This window comes from Orcinus orca, chromosome 13 (assembly GCF_937001465.1).
Source record: "Orcinus orca chromosome 13, mOrcOrc1.1, whole genome shotgun sequence".
Classification (NCBI taxonomy): Eukaryota; Metazoa; Chordata; class Mammalia; order Artiodactyla; family Delphinidae; genus Orcinus; species Orcinus orca.
Genome location: NC_064571.1, coordinates 45,356,726 through 45,383,160, shown reverse-complemented (window position 1 = coordinate 45,383,160; position 26,435 = coordinate 45,356,726). Strand labels below are relative to the sequence as shown.

The following is a 26,435-nucleotide window of genomic DNA, read 5'->3' as shown; positions in this document are numbered from 1 at the left end:
TATATATAGGTATTGTTTTTGTATCCATTCTGCCAGTCTATGTCTTTTGGTTGGAGCATTTAATCCATTTACATTTAAGGTAATTATCAATATGTATGTTCCTATTACCATTTTCTTAAATGTTTTGGGTTTGTTTTTGTAGGTCTTTTCCTTCTCTTTTGTTTCCTGCCCAGAGAAGTTCCTTTAGCATTTGTTGTAAAGCTGGTTTGGTGGTGCTGAATTCTCTTAGCCTTTGCTTGTCTGTAAATGTTTTAATTTCTCTGTCAAATCTGAATGAGATCCTTGCTGGGTAGAGTAATCTTGGTTGTAGGTTTTTCCCTTTCATCACTTTAAATATATCCTGCCACTCCCTTCTGGCTTGCAGAGTTTCTGCTGAAAGATCAGCTGTTAACCTCATGGGGATTCCCTTGTCTGTTATTTGTTGTTTTTCCCTTGCTGCTTTTAATATTTTTTCTTTGTATTTAATTTCTGATAGTCTGATTAATATGTGTCTTGGTGTGTTTCTCCTTGGATTTATCATGTATGGGACTTTGTTCTTCCTGGACTTGATTGACTACTTCTTTTCCCATATTAGGGAAGTTTTCAATTATAATCTCTTCAAATATTTTCTCAGTTTCTTTTTTTTTCTCTTCTTCTGGAACCCCTATAATTCGAAAGTTGGTGCGTTTAATGTTGTCCCAGAGAGTCTCTGAGACTGTCCTCAATTCTTTTCAATCTTTTTCTTTATTTTGCTCTGCGGTAGTTATTTCCACTATTTCATCTTCCAGGTCACTTATCCATTCTTCTGCCTCAGTTATTCTGCTATTGATTCCTTCTGGAGAATTTTTAATTTCATTTATTGTGTTGTTCATCACTGTTTGTTTACTCTTGTGTTCTTCTAGGTCCTTGTTAACTGTTTCTTGTATTTCCTCCATTCTATTTCCATGATTTTGGATCATCTTTACTATGATTACTCTGAATTCTTTTTCAGGTAGACTGCCTATTTCCTCTTCATTTGTTTGGTCTGGTGGGTTACTCCTTCATCTGCTGTGTGTTTCTCTGTCTCATTTTGCTTAACTTACTGTGTTTGGGGTCTGCTTTTCATAATCTGCAGGTTTGTAGTTCCTGCTGTTTTTGGTGTTTTCTTCCAGTGGCTAAGGTTGGTTCAGTGGGTTGTGTAAGTTTCCTGGTGGAGTGGACTGCTGACTGTGTTCTGGTGAATGAGCCTGGATCTTGTCTTTCTGGTGGGCAGGACCGAGTCTGGTGGTGTGTTTTGGGGTGTCTGTGAACTTATGATTTTAGGCAGTCTCTCTGCTAATGGGTGGGGTTGTGTTCCTGTCTTGCTAGTTGTTTGGCATGGGGTGTCCAGCGCTGGAGATTACTCGTCATTGAGCGGAGCTGGGTCTTAGTGTTGAGATGGAGATCTCTAGGAGAGCTCTCACCGATTGATATTACGTGGGGCTAGGAGGTCTCTGCTGGACCAATGTCCTGAACTCGGCTCTCCCACCTCAGAAGCTGGGAGTGCAGAGTTTATTGAATAACAATTAAATAAAATGAAAATTCAGTTCCTCAATGTACTAGCCACATTTCAAGTGCTGCATAGGCACATGTGGCTGGTGGCTTTTGTATTGGACAGTGCCTCCTGGCCATACTTGATTGGAGCAGCAGCAGCCTTCTAACCACAGCTCAGCCAATCAGTTTCTCCCTTCCAGGAATTTGAATTTTGAACTGAGGTACGTACACAGAGATGGGAAAAGTTTGGCTCTGAATCATGTTAGTGGCAGAATTCCACAAGAAACGTTTGTGAGCAGCTGTTGTTAGGGTCCCCAGAGCTTCCCTGCCTTCTGCCCTTCCAGAGGCCTGGTTGGTGGTTCAATTCTTCTTTGGATTCTGTGAGAGAGCCTAATATATTTCCAGTAAGTTTTTATTTTCCCTTGAGCCAGGTCAAGCTGGTTTCTGTTACTTGTAATGACATTAATAAAAAAATAAAATAAACAAAAACTCATAACAAATTTCTTTAAAAGGAGATGCGTAAGAGTACATAATTATGCAGAAGGGTATATACATTTATGCAAAACTGCTTTGAATACCTTAGAAAAATCATAATTGTCCAGGCTATTATCAACTCTCAACAGAATGGAGCAGTATGTAGATGATTCAAAACAGTAAATTGATACAAAAAGAGCATCTATTTGATTCTGGAATGCATTTGTGTGAATTGGGGGTGGGGATGGGGGCAGAGTAGAAACAAGATACAGCTTCCTAATTGTTTTACAGAAAATTTAATCAGCATGAATTCTCCAAGAATGACGCTGATCACACAGCAGGTGCTTGATAAATGCATGTTGATTAATTGACTTAGAATACACCAGCTGTCGGTGAAAGAATGTGATCCACAATCAAACCACTTGACAGAAGAAAGCCAGGATGGCTTTTAAAATTAGTAACAATATGGAATTCTACATGCAAATAATCCAGAGATGGTGTTGCTGTCTTTGGTTATCTTCCTAGATGAGAAGAAGATAATCATACTCTGCTTTGGGAGGAAGGTATTTAGTGTTTAAGGCTGTAAACCTAGGTAAACATATTCTCCAGTCATTTGCTCCCAGTATCTGGAAGGCCTTTAGGTTGCATACACCACATCTGTGGGAACGAGGGGGTAGGAGAGGCAGATATAATTATAAATGATCTCTCCTGATCCTGGGGAGTTTTGATTTTCATCTCTTCTCAGCATCAGATAAGCAATACTTACATTTCACAGGGTAGAAAAAGAAAAGTTAAAAAAAGTTTCAGAATACCATGTTTAAGTGGATGGAGGTGAACTTAATTAAGCCTCTAGTATTAGTACCCGTTTACAAAAAGTATCAGAATAAAAATACACACAGGGATAAAATCAGCCAAATCCAGAATATGGAAAATCCTACAGAACAAATGACCTGGTGTTTTCAACAAATAATAAATTCTATAATTACCATATATTATAAATGGCACAATTACATTGGAGGGTAGTCGTGCCTCTGGTAGACCTTGTTTTAGGGTGGGCTCCCTCCACACAAATTCTAGCATGGAGAGTTGCATGCAGAACTTCATTAGAGAGATACCTCTGAGTGGGTAAGGAAGGTGGGACTGAACAGTGGAGAAGCTGACCCTGGTGAGGTTTCAACTGAGGCCTCAGTCATCCCATGGGGATTTCTGGAGGGTGGATGACCCTTCAGAGTTGTCCCAAATTGAGGCAAGGGGCCAGATTTTGTATTCATTTGATATGCGCTTCCTCCTAGTAGGGGGTATAACCTTGGGAGAGGCAGATCCCTGCAGCCAAGAGGTGTTCCCACCAGGGGAGGTGGCTGTGAGACAACAGCAGTCAATATTCCCAGCAGCCTGGGGATGAGAGTGCTGGCCCTGAAGGACTCTCATTGGAGCACAATAGTATTCAGTTCAATGCAATGTGGTATAAAACAGAATTAAGTTTTGAGATTATTAGTGACACTTAGCTAATCTTTAACCCATAATTTGCACAATAATAGCTATTTTATTTAAAAATTCTAATGGAATATCACTGTACCATAAAATTTCTGGCATTTAGTCAGTGGCTATAGGGAAATAAACTATTGTGTTATATTCACTTGTTAAACACTTTAGTTGTACTGCCAGTTTTGGAACACTGGGTTGGGGGACACTTTGTTCATTTGCTTCTCAGGCTGCCATAGTTGTTCTCCTCACTGGCCTTTCCTTCCTGGCTTCCTCTGATGACTTCTCATATCTGGCCTGTGAACTTTGGAATGCTGTAAGGCTTAGTTCTTAGACGTCCTTTTTTCCTTTTTGAAAAAAATCTTACCATCATTTCCTAAATATTCCCATGCAGACTCATGGCTTTAAATATCATGTATATTTAAATGATGATGATTCACAGATATTTATCTCCAGCCTAGTCCACTTCCCTGAACTCCAGACTGGTACATCTAGATACTGGTACATCTAGACAGTCAACATCTCTACTTGATTATATACACACTAGTTGGTTATCAACACACATCTTAAACTTGACGTTGTCAAACCAAGTCCCTTACTTTCTCCCACTCCCATCCCCTGCAAAACTGCTTCCTCCTGCTGTCTTCAAATACCTCAGCAAATAACAACCTCACTCTCCTGGCTGCTCAAGCCAGAAATCTTGGACTCATTCCTGAATATTTTAAAGAAAACTTTGGACATTATGTCAATTCACTCATAGATACTTCATTATACATCTCTAATTGATAAAATTTTTTCCCCAAGTCATCATCACGCCTAACAAAATTAATGTTATTGTTTAATATCATTTAATAACTGGTCTATATTCAAACGTCCCTAACTTTCACAAAGTTGTCATTTTACAGTTGCCTTGCTCAAATTGGGATTGAAATAAAAGAGAAAGTCAATAAACAAATATGAAATATGTCAGGTGGTAATCAATACTGCAGAGTAGGGGGGTAAATAGTACAGAGTAGAAGGGACTAGTTAGTTGGTTGGCTATTTAACCCAGAGTGCTCAGGAAAGGCCTCTCTGATAAAGTAACATTTGAGTTTAGAATAGTGTTTTAAGGAAGAAATGACCAACTATGTCATGTGATGCAAATGGGTTAAATGCAAGGTGAAGACTCATTGTTTAGAATTAGGGAAATAACCATCAAAAAGCCTTGAAACAGAAACAATTAAAAGTGATTCCAAAAAAAAAAAAGTGATTCCTCCTGGGAAATCGAATTAGGGGTGGGAGGGGATGGGACAGTAGACTATGGTTTCATCATAAGCCCTATTACATTTTTTCCGTGTGTGATTACTGTGATAAAATGTTTTAAAATAATGACATTTTAAGAAAGCAAGAATGGGTTACAATTCATAGTGCCTGTACAAGCACAATAAAAACCTGGTGTTTGAATTATGTCAGTTTCACAGTGATTCCAGAGTGGAATTGTTTATTACAGGATCTACCAGCAGGAACAGCAGAGGAGCCTCATGTAGAGGGGGAGGGGAGAGGGGATGCTGGAGACGGGGCGGGGGAGGGGGGTGGAGAGAAATAAGCTTACTGAAATAAAAGGTTTGGCCGTTAGAGTAATTTTGAGTATGGTACAGTGTATTAATCATATTATTCGCTATCCAATTGTGTCTTAGGAACTTGAGCCAAAGCTCTGGGGAAAGACGGCTATTAATTTAGAAAAGAGTGAAATCTCTGGAGCCTCTGAAGGTGTGAGATGTGCAACGCAGCACTGCTCTGTGGGCATCTGGAGGTAGCAGGAGATATTGCTCATGGCTCAGCAGACTAGGGACCCAGGCTTCAGACGTACCAAGAAGGATCCTCCTGGGAACCCCAGGACTCCTTGCAGAAGCCCATTAAATACCTGGTGGATTTTGAGAGCTGAGGTCTTGCATTGCTGTGGGTGTAGGCTAAGCTAGAAAAATACTGTTTTCTTACTGTTATCATAACCCCTAGCAGCCACAGGCTGGCATGGCCTGTAAAAACGTGATCAGCATAGCTGATTTTGTAGAAAAAGCATTAAGGGAGACAAACAGTATTTTATCATGATTAAAGATACATTTAAAAATGGAAACATATATGCTATAATGGTAAGTCTCAGATGTAATCCAACAATAAAACAGAATTTTGAATTGACAGAGATGCAAGGATAAACCTTTTTGGTTGAGGCATTATGGGGGATAACATGGGGTTAGATTCTACTATTGTTTCCTACTACTGATTGCCCTGCCTTTGAAAGGATTATGTGATCAGGTTTAGCCTTATGACTTGCATTGGCCTAAGGAATGCATGGAGAAGTGATGTATGCCCCACATCTGAGCAGACGCGTTAAGAGACATCCTGTGGTTCACCCATGGAACAGCGTGTCTCACATACAGGCTGTTCCTTCAGTCTACATCCTGAAATAAAGATCCCAGAACAGAGCTGTAGCCAACAGGTGCAGTAAAGGAGCACTAAACCATTGCTGCTGTAAGCCACAAGGATTAGGGGGATGGTTTGTCCCACAACATAACCTAGTGAAAGCTAACTAATACACAGTATAATCGTCAAACCCTTTTGCTACCAATACCTAGAAAAGCTAACTGAGTTATAATAAACATAATTTTAAATTCAAACTCCACCAGGACCTCAAATTAAGGGATACTAAAACAAAGGGTAAGTGCTTGAAATGATACTGCAGCTATAAATAGTAATAAGGAAAAAAAGAGAAATGCAATAAATTAACACAAAAAAATCTAGAAAAGGAAATGGGTAATATCTTAAGAACAAGCACAAAAAGGGAAATATTAAAAATAAAAGCAGAAATGAACAAATTGAGCAATAGAAAGCAGAACACTAAATACATGTACCCAACGACTATATCTATTCATTTAAAAATTGTTTCTAAAATGTATCCCTTCCCTGTTGTGGTCCCTCTCTCTTACTGTTAGGCTTAATTTACAAACCGTCATGGATTTGATTTTCGCTTTGAGAAAACGAATACATTTTTAGTATGCCAATAAATAACATTTAATAACAATGAATTAAGGTTACATATAGAAACTATTTAAATTCTGAACAAATTCTGCTTCCTTTAAAAATGAAACCGAATTGGGACTTCCCTGGTGGTCCAGTCATTAAGACTCTGCACTTCTGCTGCAGGGTGTGCGGGTTTGATCCCTGGTTGGGGAACTGAGATCCCACATGCCATGAGGCGTGGCCAATAAATAAATAAATAAATAAAAGAAACAGAATATATTCTCCATCAGAAACTCTACATCTTGACCATAGAGTTGTCATGATCAAGGTCAGTGTTTTTCAGCTGAAGGTTGCAACCTGCTAGTGAATCATGAAATCAGTTTAGTAGGTTGAAATTTACACTAATAAAATAGAAGAGAATAGAATTGAAAATATCAGAGTGTAATACATGTAGTAAAGCTAAATACTGTTTCAAGAAACATTAGTTTCAATTATATAATTTGTGTGTGTGGGAATGTGTCTATGTCCTAGGTTGAAATAAAAATGTGTATCTTACTGTGGGTGGGCTGGAGTCAAAAAAAGTTTGAAAGTCACTGATTTAGGTCCCTGAAGTTGAAAGTAATGTTCAAAATATTTCACAACTGGTTAAGTTGGGTGTAGCCCAGTCAGAACTAAAGCTGGGGACTTCCGTGGTGGTTCAGTGGGTAAGACTCTGCACTCCCAGTGCAGGGGACCTGGATTCGATCCCTGGTCAGGGAACTAGATCCCACATGCATAACGCAACTAAGACCCGGCACAGACAAAATAAATAAATAAATAAATAAATAAGAACTAAAGCTGGCTGCTGTGTTGGGACAGGGCTCCAGGGAACTTCACCATGCCAGGGGTTACCCCTTTGTTACTGGATTGAGAGTCCCAAGAGGAGGGTCAGGATGGCTGAGGCAGCAGTGGGCTTGGGGCAATGGCTTTGTAGGTATATCAGTTTTCTATTTTTGCAGTAACAAGTTGCCATAAACCTAGAGGCTTAAAATAACACAAATTTATTATCTTACTGTTCCGTAGGTCAGAAATTAGGCACAGGTCTCACTGACCTGAAGTCAAGGTATTAACACAGCTATCTTTCTTTCTGGAGGCTCCAAGAGAGAAACTGCTTCCTTGCCTTTTTCAACTTCTAGAGGCTGCTTACATTCCTTTATTTATGGCCCCCTTCCTCTGTCTTCAAAGCCATCAATATGGGCTTCCTTGGTGGCGCAGTGGTTGAGAATCTGCCTGCCAATGCAGGGGACACGGGTTCGAGCCCTGATCTGAGAGGATCCCACATGCCATGGAGCAACTGGGCCCATGAGCCACAACTACTGAGCCTGCGCTCCACAACAAGAGAGGCGACAACAGTGAGAGGCCCGCGCGCCACGATGAAGAGTGGCCCCCGCTTGCCACAACTGGAGAAAGCCCTCGTGCAGAAATGAAGACCCAACATATCCAAAAATAAATAAATAAATATATAAATTTATTAAAAAAAAAAAAGCCATCAATATTACATCTCCCCTCCACCCTTCTTGCATGGTCACATCTCACTCTAATCACAGCTGAGAAAAAGTCCACTTTTAAAGACCCATGTGATTAGATTGAGCCCACTGGATAATCCAGAATAATCTCCTTATTTTAAGATCCTTAATCGCATCTGAAAAATCGTTTTTTGCCATTTAAGATAACACTTTCACAGGTTCTAGATGTGCAGGAAATGGACATCTTGGGGACCATCATTCTTCCTACCACCATAGGTATGAAAATGTCTCGTTATTTGAAGAAACAGCACAGCCACACCTGTGCAGACTGCCTGACTGGAACTAAGTGCAGATCATCTGTGAAACGACCCCTCTGGAATCTCTATGCAGTTCTCTGTGACTGTGTCTTGAATGTTCACCCTATTATCTCCAAGAGGAGAGAGGGTTAAGTTTAAGTTACACAAACCAATATAACTTAATCCACTGCTTTCACCTTTCCAGTATTTTCTTAGGAGGATTAACTATGAAATGGGTTGACTACTTCAGACCCAGGAGAACTGGGAGAGAATGGTGCACAAACTTAAGAAAAGTATCTGACAGAAATACTCTTCTTTTTATCATGTGAAAATTTAAATATATATATGAACTTATTTCCATATTAATTTTCATTGATCATATAGTATGCATTTCATGATGACAGCAAGTAGCAGCTTTAAAAAAATGAAGCTCTAGAAAGATATTTCAACTTTAATAATTCTAAAACATTTCATAATTCTGAAAGAAGTTTCTAGAACAGCACTGCAGAGAGGTATCCCACAAAATATAGTCATAAATTTAAGATACATATATATTATATATGTATATATAATATATATACACGCATGTCCTGGCAGGAGCAAAGTTCATTTTAAAAGATAATGCTCTACATTCATAAGATTTAAAAAATTAAATTTGCTTTACTACAGAGTAGAATTTTCAGAAGAATCTTTGAAAGGATCTATACATGTTTAGTCATAGAGTAATCATCCTGCCCAGCATTGCTCATTGAATGTTTTTTATGCCAACTAACAAAATAGGAATTAACTCATTTTTGAGTCATATAAGCCATAAAGCCCCAGTGAACTCTAATAAAGCATTTTGTGAATCAGAGTGAAAGTGGTGGAAATATAAAGAAGTTAAAAAAAATTCCACATCAGGTATCAACTGATGGTAATGTGAGCCTTTTACAAACTCTAGTGGATGTGCCTGGATGGAATTTGAAAGGAAGTTAATTTGGGGACGACTCTATTTGGCTGTTTCACTTGTCTAAAGACACTGAAGGTGCTAATTTATGTAGCTTTGTATTTTTGCTGACTCATTTTTCTTCCATTATACAGGAGAATTTGCATATAATTAGCAAGCTAGATTCCTGCCTCACCCCCAGTTTCTTATGAAACTCATTGGCTCTTGCTACTCAGACAAAAAGAAAGGTTTTTATTGTTGGCCTACCTCCACCCTCAATTTTAGAGACAAAATATTTTTTTATTAGAAAGAGGAAGTCTTTTGCAAAATCCATACTGGCCTTTCATCAAGTTAATTATTCATGTGTCTGCCCCTGGACCTGTTCTGTCCTGTCCATTCTTCCCCTTTTCAACCATCCTTGACTCTCTGTCTTGTGCTAGTACCATCTTAATAAGTCTCAAAAGCAAGATTTCCCAAGAAATGAAGGGAAAGTGATTATTGCTATACACTTATCCAATCCATTCAGAAGTAATTTTATACCGAATGTAATTGATTAAAATGATTAAGGATCTACCTGAGAATATTACTGTGCCAATTATTTTTCTGCTGGCACAATGCCATACTCTCTCTCCCTTCTGTATTCCATAATCGTAGGGGCTAGAAGCCTGTAACTCCATTCCCCAGAATCCTTTACTAACTGGCTACCGGTCAGGTTTGGCCAATGGGAGTCACTGGCGGGAGAAAAGAAGAAGCCATTTTAAGACTGGTACCAGTGGTAGAGGGGTCTCAACAGCAGATTCAGCACGGGCCACAGGGTGCCCGTTCTGTGGAGGTGGAGTTCCTGCACGGCTACCCAGTAACCTCTGGCAGCAAATGCAGCTGCAGGGCTCCAGCCTAAGCATGGTGGTAGCAGCTTTCTCAACTCTGGGTAACATTCCTTCTTTTTTCCTCTAGCCCTCCCAACACCTTTGTAACCATTTCTTAGAATTAAATCCCTTTCTGTTTGAACTACATACAGTGGTTTCTGTTTTCCTGACTGGACTGATTGATTATAGACCAAATTATTTCCTAAAGTATCAGAGCTTTGGGAAATTGCAATGTTTGTAAGTGAAAATAGTGGAACATTTCTCTGGAAACCACTGCTCCCCATGAACTGTTATCAGGCAAGTTTTACACAGTTCTTAGTCTTAAGCACATGAGGCTCCACACAAATGTAATGGATCATGGAGTTTGAATCCTGTTTTGGGGGTACAAATGAGATAGCCAGTGCGTGGTTTGGATACCCTGAACATTGGCTATGGGCATCAGTGAAAGTCCTTGGCCTATGGGTAATACAAATAGCTTGGTTTATCTGCTGTTCAGATACTCCAGACTAAGATCTCAGGGTCTGGTAGTTCCTTGAAAATTCATTGAGAATATTTAGTAATTTGCAAGTCGGGAATTTCCATTTTGGGGAGAGGAATACAGAATACTTTAAAAAAAATTTATTTATTCATTAATTTTGGCTGCATTGGGTCTTCATTGCTGCGCGCGGACTTTCTAGTTGTGGCAAGCGGGGGCTACTCTACATTGCGGTGCACGGGCTTCTCATTGTGGTGGCTTCTCTTTGTTGCGGAGCACGCGCTCTAGGCCCACAGGCTTCAGTAGTTGTGGCACGCAGGCTCAGTAGTTGTGGTACACGGGCTTAGTTGCTCCCCGGCATGTGGGATCTTCCCAGACCGGGGATCGAACCCGTGTCCCCTGCATTGGCAGGTGGATTCTTAACCACTGCACCACCAGGGAAGTCCCCAGAATGCTTTAAAGAGCTCAGAAAAATGTTTGGAAATAGGTGGATATATAAAATTGAAATAACATTCATATGTACTAACAATACTCAGTTTGAAATATGTAATTAGAAAGGAATCCTAATGTGTAATAGCAGCAGATATGAATATATGTTAATGAACTTTAATGGAAAATATATCACCAATATGAAGAAAATTAGATCTTCCTGAAAGATATTAAGTACAAGAAAAGTAGTACCATATTTTAGACTAATATTTTAATAATGCCATTCTCCTACCAATTAAAATACTTAAAGCAAATACGCAAAATCCCAATTTAAAATACTTTCAAAGAACTTGATAAAATAATTCTGAAATTATGTGAAAAAATAAACAGGTAGGGAATTCCCTGGTGGTCCAGTGATTAGGACTCCACGCTTCCACTGCAGGGGGCCCGGGTTCCATCCCTGATAACTAAGATCCTGCAAGCCATGCGGAGTGGCCAAAAAAACCCCAAAACAATAAAACAAAAACAGATAAAAATAGTTAGTATCCTTAGCCATCATAAAAAATTATCTTACATTACATTAACTTTTAAATGAGGCAATCATACAAAAATAGATAAATAAAAAGGATTGTCTCATGTTTTATATTATTTCCTGTGTTCACACTATTATTTTGTTAGCAAAATGTTTTCCTAAGAAGCAAAGAAAACTTAAATTTTATATCATGAATTGTGAGTTGGTGGGGACCAAGGTAATAAGATTGCATTTTATCAAGAAGCTAGACTAATCTTCTCAGTTACTGATCTGAGTGGGGTGTAGCATCTCCTTTCTGAAGAGTTTGTGAGTCACCTCTCTCATCCCTATTAGAATGGACTCAACCACCAGACTCAGCATCTTTATAGAAACTTGTTCTTTTAAGTACCCAGCCAGTCCAATATTTCGATGTTTTCAGTATCTGGACTCCAGTCACAAATAATTTCATTTAAAATTAGCCTTTTAAAAAAATAGGTGGCTACCACTATTCTCAACTACTAAAGCTTCTGACTTGAATGATGAATTAATTTATTAAATGATGAAGCTTTAGCTTCAAATGAGGGGTTATTCCAATCTCTCTAAAATAGTACTTTGCAATCTGTTAATCAAAAGATAATTAACTGAAATCATTCCCAGATCTTATTAGGTCATTTGAAATCATAAAACTTGTCAAGTATACATTCAGATTGCTGCTATAGAAATACAAGAAGCAGGACATGTAGGATTGTTACAATAACATAACCACCAAATCTTAAAATTTTAATAATAGTGGCACTGGATGTGGAGAACACATGTAAAACTGGTGTATACTGAAGTGCACATTTTTAGAAAGTTTAAAGTATAATTTGGCTTCATCTTGAAAAGCAGTTCAATGATATAGCTGCAGTTTCCTTACTAAAGTGCCAATTCTATTTTTATAAATTCTCATTAAAAATTTTTGCAAATTCTTCTTGATCATATTTTACCCATGATCATCTTACTGTTATGATTCTGATATAATTATCCATCATTCTACATGGCAAAATGTTCATGTCCAATTTTTAAAGCAAATCACTTTTTTTTTTAAAGAAAGTACCAAAAATTCAGTAGGTTTGGATACAAAATTACAAAGACACCTAACGACAGAGCTAAAAGCATGAAAACAAAGTGGAACAACAACAACAGCAAATGCCAAGACATGAAAAACAGAATACGTCTCAGAATGGCGAAAGAAGGTGGCTCAGCTGGGAGGTAAGTATTAAACCAAGTTTTTAAAATGCAAGTGTATACACAAAAATAAGCTCAAAATGGACTAAAGACCTAAATGTAAGGCCAGAAACTATCAAATGCTTAGAGGAAAACATAGGCAGAACACTCTATGACATAAATCACAGCAAGATCCTTTTTGACCCATCTCCTAGAGAAATGGAAATAAAAACAAAATAAACAAATGGGACCTAATGAATCAAAGCTTTTGCACAGCAAAGGAAACCATAAACAAGACCAAAAGACAACCCTCAGAATGGGAGAAAATATTTGCAAATGAAGCAACTGACAAAGGATTAATCTCCAAAATTTATAAGCAGCTAATGCAGCTTAATAACAAAAAAACAAACAACCCAATCCAAAAATGGGCAGAAGACCTAAATAGACATTTCTCCAAAGAAGATGTACAGACCGCCAACAAGCACATGAAAGAATGCTCAACATCATTAATCATTAGAGAAATGCAAATCAAAACTACAATGAGATATCGTCTCACACCAGTCAGAATGGCCATCATCAAAAAATCTAGAAACAATAAATGCTGGAGAGGGTGTGGAGAAAAGGGAACACTCTTGCACTGTTGGTGGGAATGTAAATTGATACAGCCACTGTGGAGAACAGTATGGAGGTTCCTTAAAAAACTAAAAATAGAACTACCATATGACCCAGCAATCCCAATACTGGGCATACACCCTGAGATAACCATAATTCAAAAAGAGTCATGTACCAAAATGTTCATTGCAGCTCTATTTACAATAGCCCAGAGATGGAAACAACCTAAGTGTCCATCATCGGATGAATGGATAAAGAAGATGTGGCACATATATACAATGGAATATTACTCAGCCATAAAAAGAAACGAAATTGAGCTATTTGTAATGAGGTGGATAGACCTAGAGTCTGTCATACAGAGTGAAGTAAGTCAGAAAGAGAAAGACAAATACCGTATGCTAGCACATACATATGAAATTTAAGAAAAAAAAATGTCATGAAGAACCTAGGGGTAAGACAAACCTACTAGAGAATGGACTTGAGGATATGGGGAGGGGGAAGGGTAAGCTGTGACAAAGCGAGAGAGAGGCATGGACATATATACACTACCAAACGTAAGGTAGATAGCTAGTGGGAAACACCCGCATAGCACAGGGATATCAGCTCGGTGCTTTGTGACCGCCTGGAGGGGTGGGATCGGGAGGGTGGGAGGGAGGGAGACGCAAGAGGGAAGAGATATGGGAACATATGTATATGTATAACTGATTCACTTTGTTTTAAAGCAGAAACTAACACACCATTGTAAAGCAATTATACTCCAATAAAGATGTAAAAAAAATACAAGTGTAAATAATTTTGGAGAAGTGAGCAGAGACTGATACTGATTCTCAGTTGTCAAAATACTGGCAAGTGAAATTTATTTATGCATAATAAGAAAATGTTTAGTGGTGAAAACATTCTGGATTTTTTAATGTATCCCTACTAATTAAATTTTGTACCTTGAAAGCTGAGCTGTCCAGTTTGGTAGCCACTAGCCACAAGTGGCTATTTAAATTTAAATTAATTAAAAATAAATAAAAATAAAAATTTAGTTTCTCATTTGCACTAGCCACATTTCAAGTCCTCAGAGCCACAGTAGACATTGGACACAGAAACAGAACATTTCCAACATGGCAGAGAGTTCTGTTGAACAAAGCTGTGATCTGTCAGAAGAGCCATAATGAATTATGAATATTATTCATCTGGAAGCTTACCATAACTATTTGCCATGAGCTACTTCTAGAGGCAAGATGTACACCTAGATAAAACAAGAGTCAAAATTCTTTATTGCCTTTTTCTTCCCCCCCAAGAAATACACTTCCTTGGAATATTATTATCTACCAGCACCTAAGAAATGCAATAGCTTATTGTGAAAAATATATAGGCAGCAACTTTTGACTTGGTATAACATTTCAGATGCTGAATCACTAGGCATAATTTTCTCACCATGATTGAGCAGAACAGCTGAGAAAAATAAAGGATTTTGTCTGCTTTATGTAATAGTATAACCCAGAGCACACTCAGACAGAGATAATCTTTTATAATGGGTTTGGCAGGCATTTCTTTAACATGTTGGGGTGGGGGAAATAACCTTTATTACAGTTCTTTAAGGTTTTGAATTATAAAACATGTTTAATACAAGCATTTGTTTATTTTCATTTAAATTTAAAAAACTGCATTCTTTTCTGATCAGCCTTAGAAACATAATAATAATAAAATAGATAAAAATCATTACATATTTATTCCAGAACATAAAACAGAGAAAATGATTGGGTGTTATCCAATTCTTTTATGAGCTAAACATAGCTCCAACACTATAATCTAATAAAGATGTGACACGGAAAAAAAATTTAGACAGACCTAACTTATGAATGTTAGACACAAAATAAATAAAATGCTAGCAAATCTAGTTCAAAATACACTAAAACTTTAACCCATTGAAATCAAGGAGAATTTACCTTAGACTGGAAAGCTGACAATACGAGAAAGCATTAATAAAATAACCATATCAATTGATTAAATAAGAAAAATCATATGATCCTCTCAGTAGATGCTAAAAGGCCACCAGGTGAAATTCAACATCCATTTATATTCTTAATAAAAACATATTACTATATAAAATTAAAATAAACATGATGAGTGTCTATTCCAAATAAAAAGTCAGTTAAACATACTAAAGATACATTATTTATCATTATTAAATATTTCATATTTTATGCCATTTTTAGCCAATGTAATGAAGTATGAAACAGAAATAAGAGAAATAAATAGTAGAAAGGCAAGCACAAGAATTTTGTGATGCTTTCCAGATTAAGTAATTCCACAGCAGGGCAATTAAAAAGAACTAACTCATAGTTATTTCTTAATAAAAGAATGCAGAGTAAATATTAACCCTGCAGAAGTCAATATATTTCTATGAAATTGTCAAAATCCAGTTAGCATACATGTAAAATAAACCTGTTCCCAAGTGAAATTTTTAATGAGTGATGTGCATGATCTTTATAAGGAAAACTGTATTCTTTAGTGAAAGATATAAATGGAGACAAATAAATGGGGGAAACATGTTCTTTCATGGGAAAAATAAATAGTATGAGGATCTTACTTTTTTCAAATTAACTTATAATTCTGATGCAATTCCAATTAAAACATTATTTTTGGAGCCCTAGAGATTCATAGAAAAAAATGAAAATATAAAAGATATTTAATCTGATAATAAAATGCATCAGATAATAAATGACATTACTATCAGATAATTAAATACATCACTATGGTTTAAAACAATGCCTTTGACTAATCTGCCCGACCCCCATCCCCACCCCCTCCGCACTACTAATAGGAAACAAAGTTCCCTAAAACCTTTGGGCCATCCTGAAGCTGGGTCTTGGTAGGCATAGATTTCATCTCCTTTTTCTTTTTCCCCGTGGTCTGCCATCTGGTGGCCTCAATTAGCAACTACGTTTTCACTGCTGCAAGATGCCTAGGGTTGGCTGTTACCCTTTAGTTTACACTTGTTCTAGTTAGCCAAAGAATTAGAGTTGCGTGCCTGAGTCAAAGGGCACTAAATGACATCTTCCAATCTTACGTAAAAGAACTCTATATAAAATGACATAATGGGTTTGGAAAAAATGTTGGTAATTGTTGAAGCATGGTGTTTCTTTGGTGTATGTGCAAATCTGTATAATAGAAAGATAAAAAGAAACAAAACAAATATTGCTTTCGGGGCTTCACTTGGTGGCACGGTGGGTAAGACTCCGTGCTCCCAATGCGGGGGGCCCAGGTTTGATCCCTGGTCAGGGAACTAGATCCGCATGCATGCCGCAACTTAGAGTTTGCATGCCACACACAACTAAGGAACTCACATGCCACAACTAAGGAGCGGGTGAGCCGCATCTAAGGAGCCCGCCTGCCGCAACTAAGACCCGGAGCAACCAAATTAAAAAATAAATAAATAAAAGAGTAATATTCTTTAAAAAAATTATTGCTTTCACAAACATAAATGGCCAATTAATATATGAAACATCCTCAGCCTCATTAACAATTAAACATTGGTAAATTAAAACAAGAAATTTTTTTTTTACCTTTCAGATTAAAAAAAAATCACTAAAACACTAACGTTTCTGGTGCTGAAAAGGTGTGGAAATATAAACACAATCTTTTGGTGAGAGTGTCAGTTTGTATTGCCTTTTGGAGGGCAATTTGGTAATACTGATGGAAAATTTTATTGTTCCAAAAATGTTTCATATCCTTACACCCAGAATTCTAATTCTCTTTTATGAAATGACTTGGCAAGAATGCAAAAATACATGTACATTGATGTTTAATGTAGCAATGTTTATAAGAGCAAAATATTATAAATGAATAAGATATTCATTTTAAAAAGGTACATCTAGGGATTCCCTGGTGGCGCAAGTGGTTAAGAATCCGCCTGCCAATGCAGGGGACACGTGTTCGAGCCCTGGTCCGGGAGGATCCCGTGTGCCGCAGAACAACTAAGCCCGTGAGCCACAACTACTGAGCCCGCGAGCCACAACTACTGAAGCCCACGTGCCTGGAGCCCGTGCTCTGCAACAAAAGAAGCCACCGCAATAAGCCCACGCACCGCAAGAAAGAGTAGCCCCCGCTTGCCTCAACTAGAGAAAGCCCGCACGCAGCAACAAAGACCCAAAGCAGCCAAAAATAATAACTAAAAATAAAATAATTTATTAAAAAAAAGGTACATCTGTATAATGGAATACCATGCATCCATTTGAAAGAACAATTTCTTTGTATTAATACTGAAAGATCCTTGGAAAATGAAGTAAAAGCAAGTTAGACAAATGGGAATGGCCTCATTTTGCTTAAAGAAGATAATAATATATGTCAATAGGCACATTAAAAAAATCTGGAGGCCGATAACCAAACAATCACAGTGACTTTTTTTTAGGTGGTAGGAAAAATAGAAGACTTTCACTTTCTTCATTGTGTAGTTCTATACCGTTTGAGTTTTTTTCAATATACATATACAATCATCCTTTGGTATCCATGGGGGATTGGTTCAGGACCCCTGTGGATATCAAAATGTGTGGATGCTCAAGTCTCTTATGAAAAATTGCATAGTATTTGCAGTATTTGTATATAACCTATACATATCCCCCTTTATTTTAAATCATCTCCAGATTACTCCTAATACCTAATGCAATGTAAATGCTATGAAAATAGTTGCCAGTGTGGCAAATTCAAGTTTTGCTTTTTGGAACTTTCTGGAATTTTTTTTCAAGTACTTTTGATCCACATTTGGTTGAATCTGAGGAAGCAGAACCCGTGTATATGAAGGGCTGACCATATGACTTTTCCAACAGAAGGAGTAATAAAGATAACATTTAAAAATGAATAGATAAAAGAGTGTTCCCCTGCCATCCTTAAAAAATATTCCATTTTTAAGCCCGCTTCCCTACTGCCTCTGACATCAGGATGGTTCCCAGTCAGGGTATCTGATTCCACCTCTTCTGAAGGTGGAAGAGGCTTCTGTCATCCTTTTTTGCTTGAGAGACTTGATCTCAATGTTCTGGGCTCCAAATATGAACCTTGAAATTTTCTTTATCATCTTTCCCAGATATTCAAAACGGGACTAAAGCAAATAGGACACTCACTGGCTTCCTTACTATGCCAGAAGCCCAAACTATCAAGTTTATCAAGTCCAAACTAGTGGCCTCCACAGTGGGTCCACAAAATTATCCATTGGCACTCAGGGAAAAAGTATTAGAATTTCAACCTATATATTTTTATCTCATCCTTTGTTAATTTCAATTTTCAACTTTTGTTTTTTTTAATTATACAGTATACAATTGCTTATATTCATATATGTATATGTACAGGTCCATAAGTCATTAGTAAATATATATTCAAATATTAAGAGGAGTATTCAAAATTTTTTTTACTGATGAAGTATCTGGTCAAAAAAATTTAGAGGCCATTTAATTTAGGCTATAGCTGCTTTTAAGAGAGAGAAGTAAAAGCAGATCTAAGATGCATATAAACATGTTCTATAAATTAGTCATCCTCCCCAAAGTCACTAATATAGTAGTTAAAAGAAAAAGAGAAAATAGATAAGAAAACACAATGGAAGACAAATGCAAGAGTCAATTTAGCACATAATCCAAGTTAGAAGGGAAGAGAAGAAAGTAATATAGCAAAATTATCTACATATACACAAATAAGACAATGAAAAAACCTAATGACCAAAGAAACGGAGGTGAAAGAAAAAGAGTAATTCACACAAAGATCCTGAACATTTAGAGATGAAATGAAAATAAGCAAACTATCATACAGTTGGAATTTATAATGTACCGTATCTGGAGCTCTTGGTTTCTAGCATGGTGCTTGGCACACAGTATGCACTCAATGAGTAAAGAAAGGATTCTAAGCCATGACATTTCACACCAAATGTATGTGCTGAGTCACAATCTGAAAAGTCATTGTATTTTCATTTCTTTGCTGTTATTTTAAATCAAGTTGTTGAACATTTTATAGATTATGAGCAATAAGACATTGAAAAGGGAATGGAAATTCTGTGATGCTACATCTGCAAATGCAATAAAAATCTAAGGATTCACTGGAGAATTTGAAGATATGGCAGGTAATTATTTATTTGCCAACCCATGGAAACCTCCTCCATCCCTTTGCTGTTATATAAACCAAATAATCAAGACTATTTGGAAAGAAACTATAATTTAGAACTTCTAAAAAGTCTTTCTATAGCCAGAATAAAAGCAATTTAGGGGATTAAAGCAGTGACCTTTTTTCCCTTCTTTACTTGAAAGCTGAATTCATACCATTTGAAGTAGTAATTAGGTAGTTCATTAGAGCTGTTTTATATGTTCTATAAATTACATATGAAAATGACACTTCTGTTGCATTGGTATTTTTAAGCTTATTGCTAATAATAACTTTAAGCCATCTGATCTAGAATGCAAGCATATTTTGCTAAAGTTAAAAAACCCCCACTCTGCCAGTAAAAACCCCACCTTTACTGTCTCCCGCAGGTACAGAAAAGAGAAATGGATTGTTTTCAGGCGAATATGAGGCTCTATGTACTCCAGTCATAATTCACATGTTCATCAAATACTCATTGTGGGTCTCTTAGGGCAAACCATTGTGTTGGAGTTGGAGATACATTTGTGAAATTAAAGAATTTATGTCCTCTGGAATTTACAATCATTTCTCTAGTCCTCCCCTGACTAAATTAGCAATCTCCCAAGTATCTGAGATATATTTGTGCATTTGTAGGGACATGTAGACTCATGGATATAAAACAATAATAAAAGGGATAAGAATTAGCATTTAACCATGATGATTGCAGAATGCACAATACTTCCTCTTAAAACAAAACCAAACTCCATAGGTACATGTCTTTAAAAACTGCTTGCTGTATGATTTAGCAATTCCACTTTCAGGAATTCATTTTCACAAAGTGGTAAAGATTAGGTGCAAAGATTTAGTTACAAGGATGCATTTATTTTTAAAACAGTGCAAGAAACAGCCTAGGTAAATACGGAATTGTTTAAATAAATTGTATTATGTTCACACAAAGGAAATGAATTGCTTGTGTACCGCTAAAATTTGTATGTTGAAATCTTAACCCCTAAAGTGATGATATTAGGAAGTGGGGGTCTTTGGTAGGTGATTAGGTCATGAGGAGCCTTCATAAATGGGATTAGTGTCCTTATAAAGAGACCGTGGTGAACTCCCTTACCTCTACCACCTGGGAGGACACAGAGAGATGATGGTGGTCTATGAATCAGGAAGTGGGCCTTCACCAAATCAGCTGACTCCTTGATCTTGGATTTCTCAGCCTCCAGAACTGTGAAAAAGAAATTTCTGTTGTTTATAAGCCCCCTAGACTATGGTATCCTGTCACAGCAGCCCAAGCTAAGACCCTAGGTAACATTAAAAGGGGTCATGTAAACATGGAAAACCTTCTGTGATATATATCATAAAATTAAAATTGGAGGTTACCTTGTTGCTTAAGTGTCAAGTACAGAGAAGTGCAAGCCCTGACTTTGTGCTGACCCCAGGCAAGAAATGTGACCTCATACAGTCTCAGTTTTCCCACCTGTTATGGGCTGAATCATGTCCCCCAACATTCATATGTTGAAGTTCTAACCACAGTACCTAAAAATTTGACTGCATTTGGAGAGGGGGCCTCAAAAGGGATTATTAAGTTAAAATGAGCTCATTAGGGTGGGCCCTAATCCAATACGACTATGTAGGGAAGGAGAAAACCTTTCTTCTACTCTCTTAGGTTTAGTCATTGGGGCCTATGAATTAAACTGACGAAAGTCAGATTGATGGGAGAGAGGGCATACAATTTTATTAATATTTACAACTTTATATGCATGGAGGCTTCACCAAAAAGAAGTGAAAAAAGTCAAAGAGCAGAGAGACTTGTGGGCTTACGTACCATTTTAACAAAGGGTAATAAACTGTGGAGAAGTGACTAGACAAAGGAAAGAGGACTTGGGCTTCTAGGGCTGACAAATTGTGCGGAAGTGACTTGTAAATACATGGGGAAGGAGTGGTTAAGATATCTTTGAATGGAAGACAAGGGTTATTTTAGTAGAGTCTGTTTATGCAGACTCATCCCAGAATTGACTCCTCGTCTCCAGTGATGAGTGTTCTCCTCGCCTCTGCCTGGTACAGGGAAAGTAAGTAGGTTTCTCATGGGAAATTTATGTCCTGTTTTATGCAGATGGAGGAGAGCAGAGAGCTATTTCTGCATCTGCTGTTTCTCAGCTGCCTTCAGCTCAAAATAACCAATATGCCAAAGTGGCATATTTTAGGGTGTCACATTCTGATCCCCTTCAACTGATGTCCTTATAAGAGGAGGAAATTTGGACACAGACAGGTAAAGAGGGAAGACCATGTGAACACAGTGAGAAGGCAGCATCTAGACACCAGGAAGAGAGGCCTTAGAAGAAACCAAACCTCCTGACACCTTGAAGTCAGCCTTCCAGTCTCCAGAACTATGAGAAAATAAAATTCTGTTGCTCAAGCTATTAAAATCAGAAACAAAGGGAGACTGGCTTTGAAAATTCCCTTAGCTAATAAAAAGAGTTGTCATACAAACAAGGCTTAATTTAGTTTGTTGTGTGAGACCTACTTGACCTGGGTCATTTCTTGTTTATGCCTCTGGAAATCATAAGTGAAACTTGAACTGTTCCCCAAGGTTGATATCAGGTAATCACTGACAAATTCCCTATTGTTTAAGAAAATTCTAATATTATAACCAATCATTGTAAAGAATAAACGGTCACTGCTTTCTCATTACATAAGCTGCTTTATAATAATATACCCCTGAGCCTCATTCCATGTTTTGGTTTAAGAGCTCCTGGTCTGCAAATTGTCTTTTTGATGTGTGCACAATAAACTTTAACTAATTACTACTTTGGTGATTCACTGGTTTTACTTTGACTATTTCTTAGCCTTTGACAAAGCCACCCAGTCTGTGGTACTTTGCTACAGCCGTCCTAGCAAACTAATACACATCATCTGTAAGATGGGGGAAATCTTAATAGCATCTTTACTTAGCTCTTAAGGTTGTCCTGCGTCAAACATGTATATTTCTTTGTAAACTATGAACTACTACACAAATGTAAGTAGTTGCTATTCACGTGGTCCCTGAAAAATCTGGAGGAATGTAATTATCTTGTTAAGACTGAACTTTATAACCCTTTAGTAAGGCAGAGATCCAGTTCCCATACAGGGATGGGGAGAAGCAAGAGATTTCAGTAGGAATGCAGTAAAGAACGTAACTGACTTGTCAGTGAAGAGAGACAAAATAAAGAGAATGCAAGCTGTTAAAAAAGAATCTAAATTACATATAATAATAGCTAACATGTATTGAGCATTTACTAACTTACCAAGCATGGTCCCAAGTAATTTTTATGTGTTCTCTAATTAACCTCTTATCAACACCATGGTAAAAGTACTGTAGATATGTGTGTGTGTGTGTATGCTTACATGGGTATGTATGTTATCTATTTCAGTCTTTTCTGTTACAACAAACAACTTCAATGTGAACATTTGTTCATACATAGCAGCTAAAGTGGTCAAAATGAGAAGTTGTGATTTTTCAAGAGAGGACCATGCTTTGTAGCACTGCAAAACATGAAAAACACTACCTGGCTGAACAAAGTGCTATATGGTAAAATGCACAACGCACACCCACCTTGTTTTCTTATTCTTCCTCCAGAGCATCCCACATGCATTGCCCTAAGAGTGTGTGCACTGTTCTTTTGAGTTTGTGTTTATTTCATAATAAGCATATTGAATATATTATATTAAATCTGTATGAGAATCCTTCTTATAAAGGTCCCAAGTACTGAATAAAAAGAAAATCCTTTCATTTGAGGAGAAAATTGAAATAATTCAATGTTTTGAAATAAATGAGAAAACTTGCAGGCCTGAGGGAATTCACATTGGCCACATTGAAGAATGATGCTGAGAAAATAAACGAAAGAAGAGCTTGTGCATTCCAGTTATTATCTGCTTCCAGTGGAATTGGAAAGCACTCCCAAGAGACTAAAGATAAAGACCCTAAGGCCAGGTAATGCTGAGTGCAGTTGGATAGCACTTGGTGGCCTTCACGCTCATTAGAAACCTGACAAGTAACTTCCTTATGAAGAAAGGAAACTGGCAGAAAAGGAGTATTTCTCTTTTAAGCTGGTTTAGAAGACAGAAAAGGAGAATAAGAAGCCACAGTAATCCCCTTCTGGTGTCACAATATTTTAGCTCCAAAATGATGATGTCCTTCTCTCCTTTTACCTCTTCTCAGTAACTCAAAACCCCCCACACTTACCACACCCATTTCCAGTAAGTGGTACCTGGAGCATGGCTATCCACTAAGGAAGATAACTTATCGGCTATCATTTACATAAAAAATGTAAAACTTCTATATGGCAAAAGACACAGTGAACTAAAAGACAAATTACAAACATGTCACTGCAACATGTGACAGAGTTAAAATTCTTATACTAATGTATAAAAAGCTCTTTCAAATCAATAAGAAAAATAAATCCCAAGAAGAAATGGTCAAAAGGTATGAAAAAGTAACATAGAAAGAAACACAAAGGCTAATCAATATGAAATAAAGCTCAAATTCAAATTTAAAAATGCAAATTAAAACTATGTATCATCTTTAACCTAGTGGATTGGTAAAGATATTTTTCAAAAAGGCTTTTAAAAATAGGTTCGGTTATCTTTCCTTTGGGAATTTATTCAAAGTAAATAATGAGACTAGAGTTGAAAAACATGTGCAAGTATGTTCATTACAGAATTGTTTATAAATTTGAGAAATCGAAGTAATTTAACCTAGCTATTGAGAATTGGTCACACAAATCAAAGTATATATAGTCTTTCATTTAGCAAATCTGGTAAAATCTATCCTTTGGAATAGTCAATAAACCAACAGTTCTTAGAGACACACAGATGTTCATTTTAGCAGTTTGTAGAAGGGAAAAATGGCATGGTATATCCACACCACGGAGGGAAAAAAAACCCTGCACACTAATGACATCTATGCATCCAAGTAAGATACTGTGTGTATATACAAGAAATAAAAATAACGAAACGGTATTTTATTGAATACCATGTAGCTATACAGAAATGATAGTTTTATGTTTATATGAAAAGATGACCAAATATTAAGTGAACAGTTTCATAACTGTACATACAATATGACCCCATTTATGTAAATACATATAAGGTTGTTTGAAAATATTTTGGGATGCCAAGTACCCTGACAATGACCTTTGAAGACCCATTCCACAAATAACCCCAATCTAAAAGTAGAGTTGGTGTTACTTAACAAAAGGGTTGGTTACCTAGACATTTATTTAAAGGAACATTTACTTTGATTTTGCTCTTGAAAAGGTCAATTCTAGTTATTTCTATCTGCGCAGGAAAGTTTAAAGGCCCGCCTTCTGCTACAGGATGCAAACTGACTGCAGAGCGAATCAGCAAGTCTTACAGAGCTACTTTGCTCAGGTTTGTATTTTCAAACAACCTTTTAATTGCAAACGTTTCTGGGCCAGCGGGTCTGAAAATGTTCGGGACTGAGTGGTGGGGATACAACCGTGTGCTGAAGCCTTTAAAATTTTCAGTCATAGTCCAGGTGCGATTCGTCTTCCCAGCGCCATTTCTAAGCCTTGGTCTCACGCATTTATCTAGAGGGAACGTTGAGATTCTTTCCAGGACTTCCAGCCAATGGCTACACTCCTGCTCTCTGCCCCAGCAGCTCCGGGCCAATGGGCTGAAGGCTACCTTTCGACTCAATACTGTTCCTTTCCAGCCAATCGGAAGAGTTCTTCAAATACCTCTCTCCAGGACGCGCTAGCTCCGCGGAAGCTGGCTTCACTTCCGGGCGGCTTCTAGGGGCGGCTACGCGGGTTGCCATAGCGACCGTTTTACGTTAACTGGTTTGTAGCTTTCATCCAGGTGACTGCGAGACTGCGGGGGCAACTTGTCTTCCCATTTCCTCTCGGTTCCCTGCGGCCGAAAGGCCTTCCAGGCTCCGGGGGTCTGGCCTAGGCTTCCGCGGCGGCCCTCGAGGGCGGAATGGCTGCGGAAGAAGAGGACGAGGTGGAATGGGTAGTGGAGAGCATCGCGGGGTTTCTGAGGGGCCCGGACTGGTCCATCCCCATCTTGGACTTTGTGGAGCAGAAATGTGAAGGTAAAATTCAGATCCCGAATCGTCAATCCTTTCTCACCTCTCTCACACCAACAGCCTCTCCACAAACTGCCTTTCATCTCCCCGGTCTCCACTCCTGTCTGCCAGGTTTAGAGCTGGTTTTTAGGATGTGTTGCTGTCACTGCGCCGGTCCTTTCCTTCACGGAAATGAAAACGAGGACCGAGATACCTTTCCCCCTGGGCCCAAGCACACATCCGAAAAACATCAGACTTTAATCCTATGTTGGGTCTCTCACCCCATCCTGCACCTTTCTGCCCTGGGCAGGTGCACTGTTTGTGTGGGTTTCTTCGACAACTTCCCCAGTGACTTGGGAGGGGAGACGTCAGTTTGCTTCTGAGTTCCTTCTAATCCCAACAGTTGACCGAAAAGTGGGTGGGCGAGGGGTGTGTGATTACTCCAGCAGGCCCAGAGCCGGTGATCTCGGTGGCCTGTATTCCCTTTTTTGAGTTCTCTGACTCTCGGTTATACCAAAAATGGAGGGTATCTTACAACAAATGAGTTATGTAACCGTGTCATAACATTTCCTGTGAGGAAAGGATACCTCTAGGTTCTGATCAGTTCACGCTTTGGAGTCCTGCATTCAGTTCTTAGAGACAAATTGGAGCCCATTCATGGAAAAGGAACCACAAACGATGTCATATGAATAATTCCAGGCTGTTGTTGCAGTTGTTTAGCTGGCCAAGACTTTAAGGGTAGTCATATCCATTAATCGTTTGAACATCTGTCTTATGTTGGAGGGATTAGACTTGTTTTTGTAAGCTTCAGTGAGATAGAGCTAGGGTCAGTGGGTACAAGCTAGAGGGGAACAAATTTCTGTGAAGGAAGTACTTCATAACAGAGAGTATCCCAGATAAATTAGCCTGCCTCAGGAGGTAATGAGTTCCCCAGCCACTAGCAGTGTTTGAATGAATCTGACAACAACTTAATGGAGTTATTATAGAGGAGAATTCAACTATCAAA

The 26,435-nt window shown here is 38.0% G+C and overlaps 2 protein-coding genes across 3 annotated transcripts in view; one reads left to right on the top strand and one right to left on the bottom strand.

The window, feature by feature from the left end:
* Positions 1-24,970, bottom strand: part of CCDC88A (coiled-coil domain containing 88A) — a 193,960-nt gene extending 168,990 nt beyond the window's left edge. Inside the window, exons 1-2 of one of the 2 annotated variants that reach the window (XM_033414195.2) lie at positions 24,860-24,970; positions 20,480-20,587 (exon numbers count right to left, since the gene is read on the bottom strand). The gene's annotated coding sequence lies outside the window, so the exon portion shown is untranslated. Of the gene's footprint in view, positions 1-20,479; positions 20,588-24,790 lie in introns of both variants that reach the window. The other variant, XM_033414194.2, reaches the window with a different exon arrangement.
* A 184-nt stretch (positions 24,971-25,154) lies between these two features.
* Positions 25,155-26,435, top strand: part of CFAP36 (cilia and flagella associated protein 36) — a 32,631-nt gene continuing 31,350 nt past the window's right edge. The window contains exon 1 of the mRNA XM_004284381.4: positions 25,155-25,456. Coding sequence (XP_004284429.1) covers positions 25,342-25,456 — 115 coding nt within the window. The 5' untranslated portion in view covers positions 25,155-25,341. The remainder of the gene's footprint in view (positions 25,457-26,435) is intronic.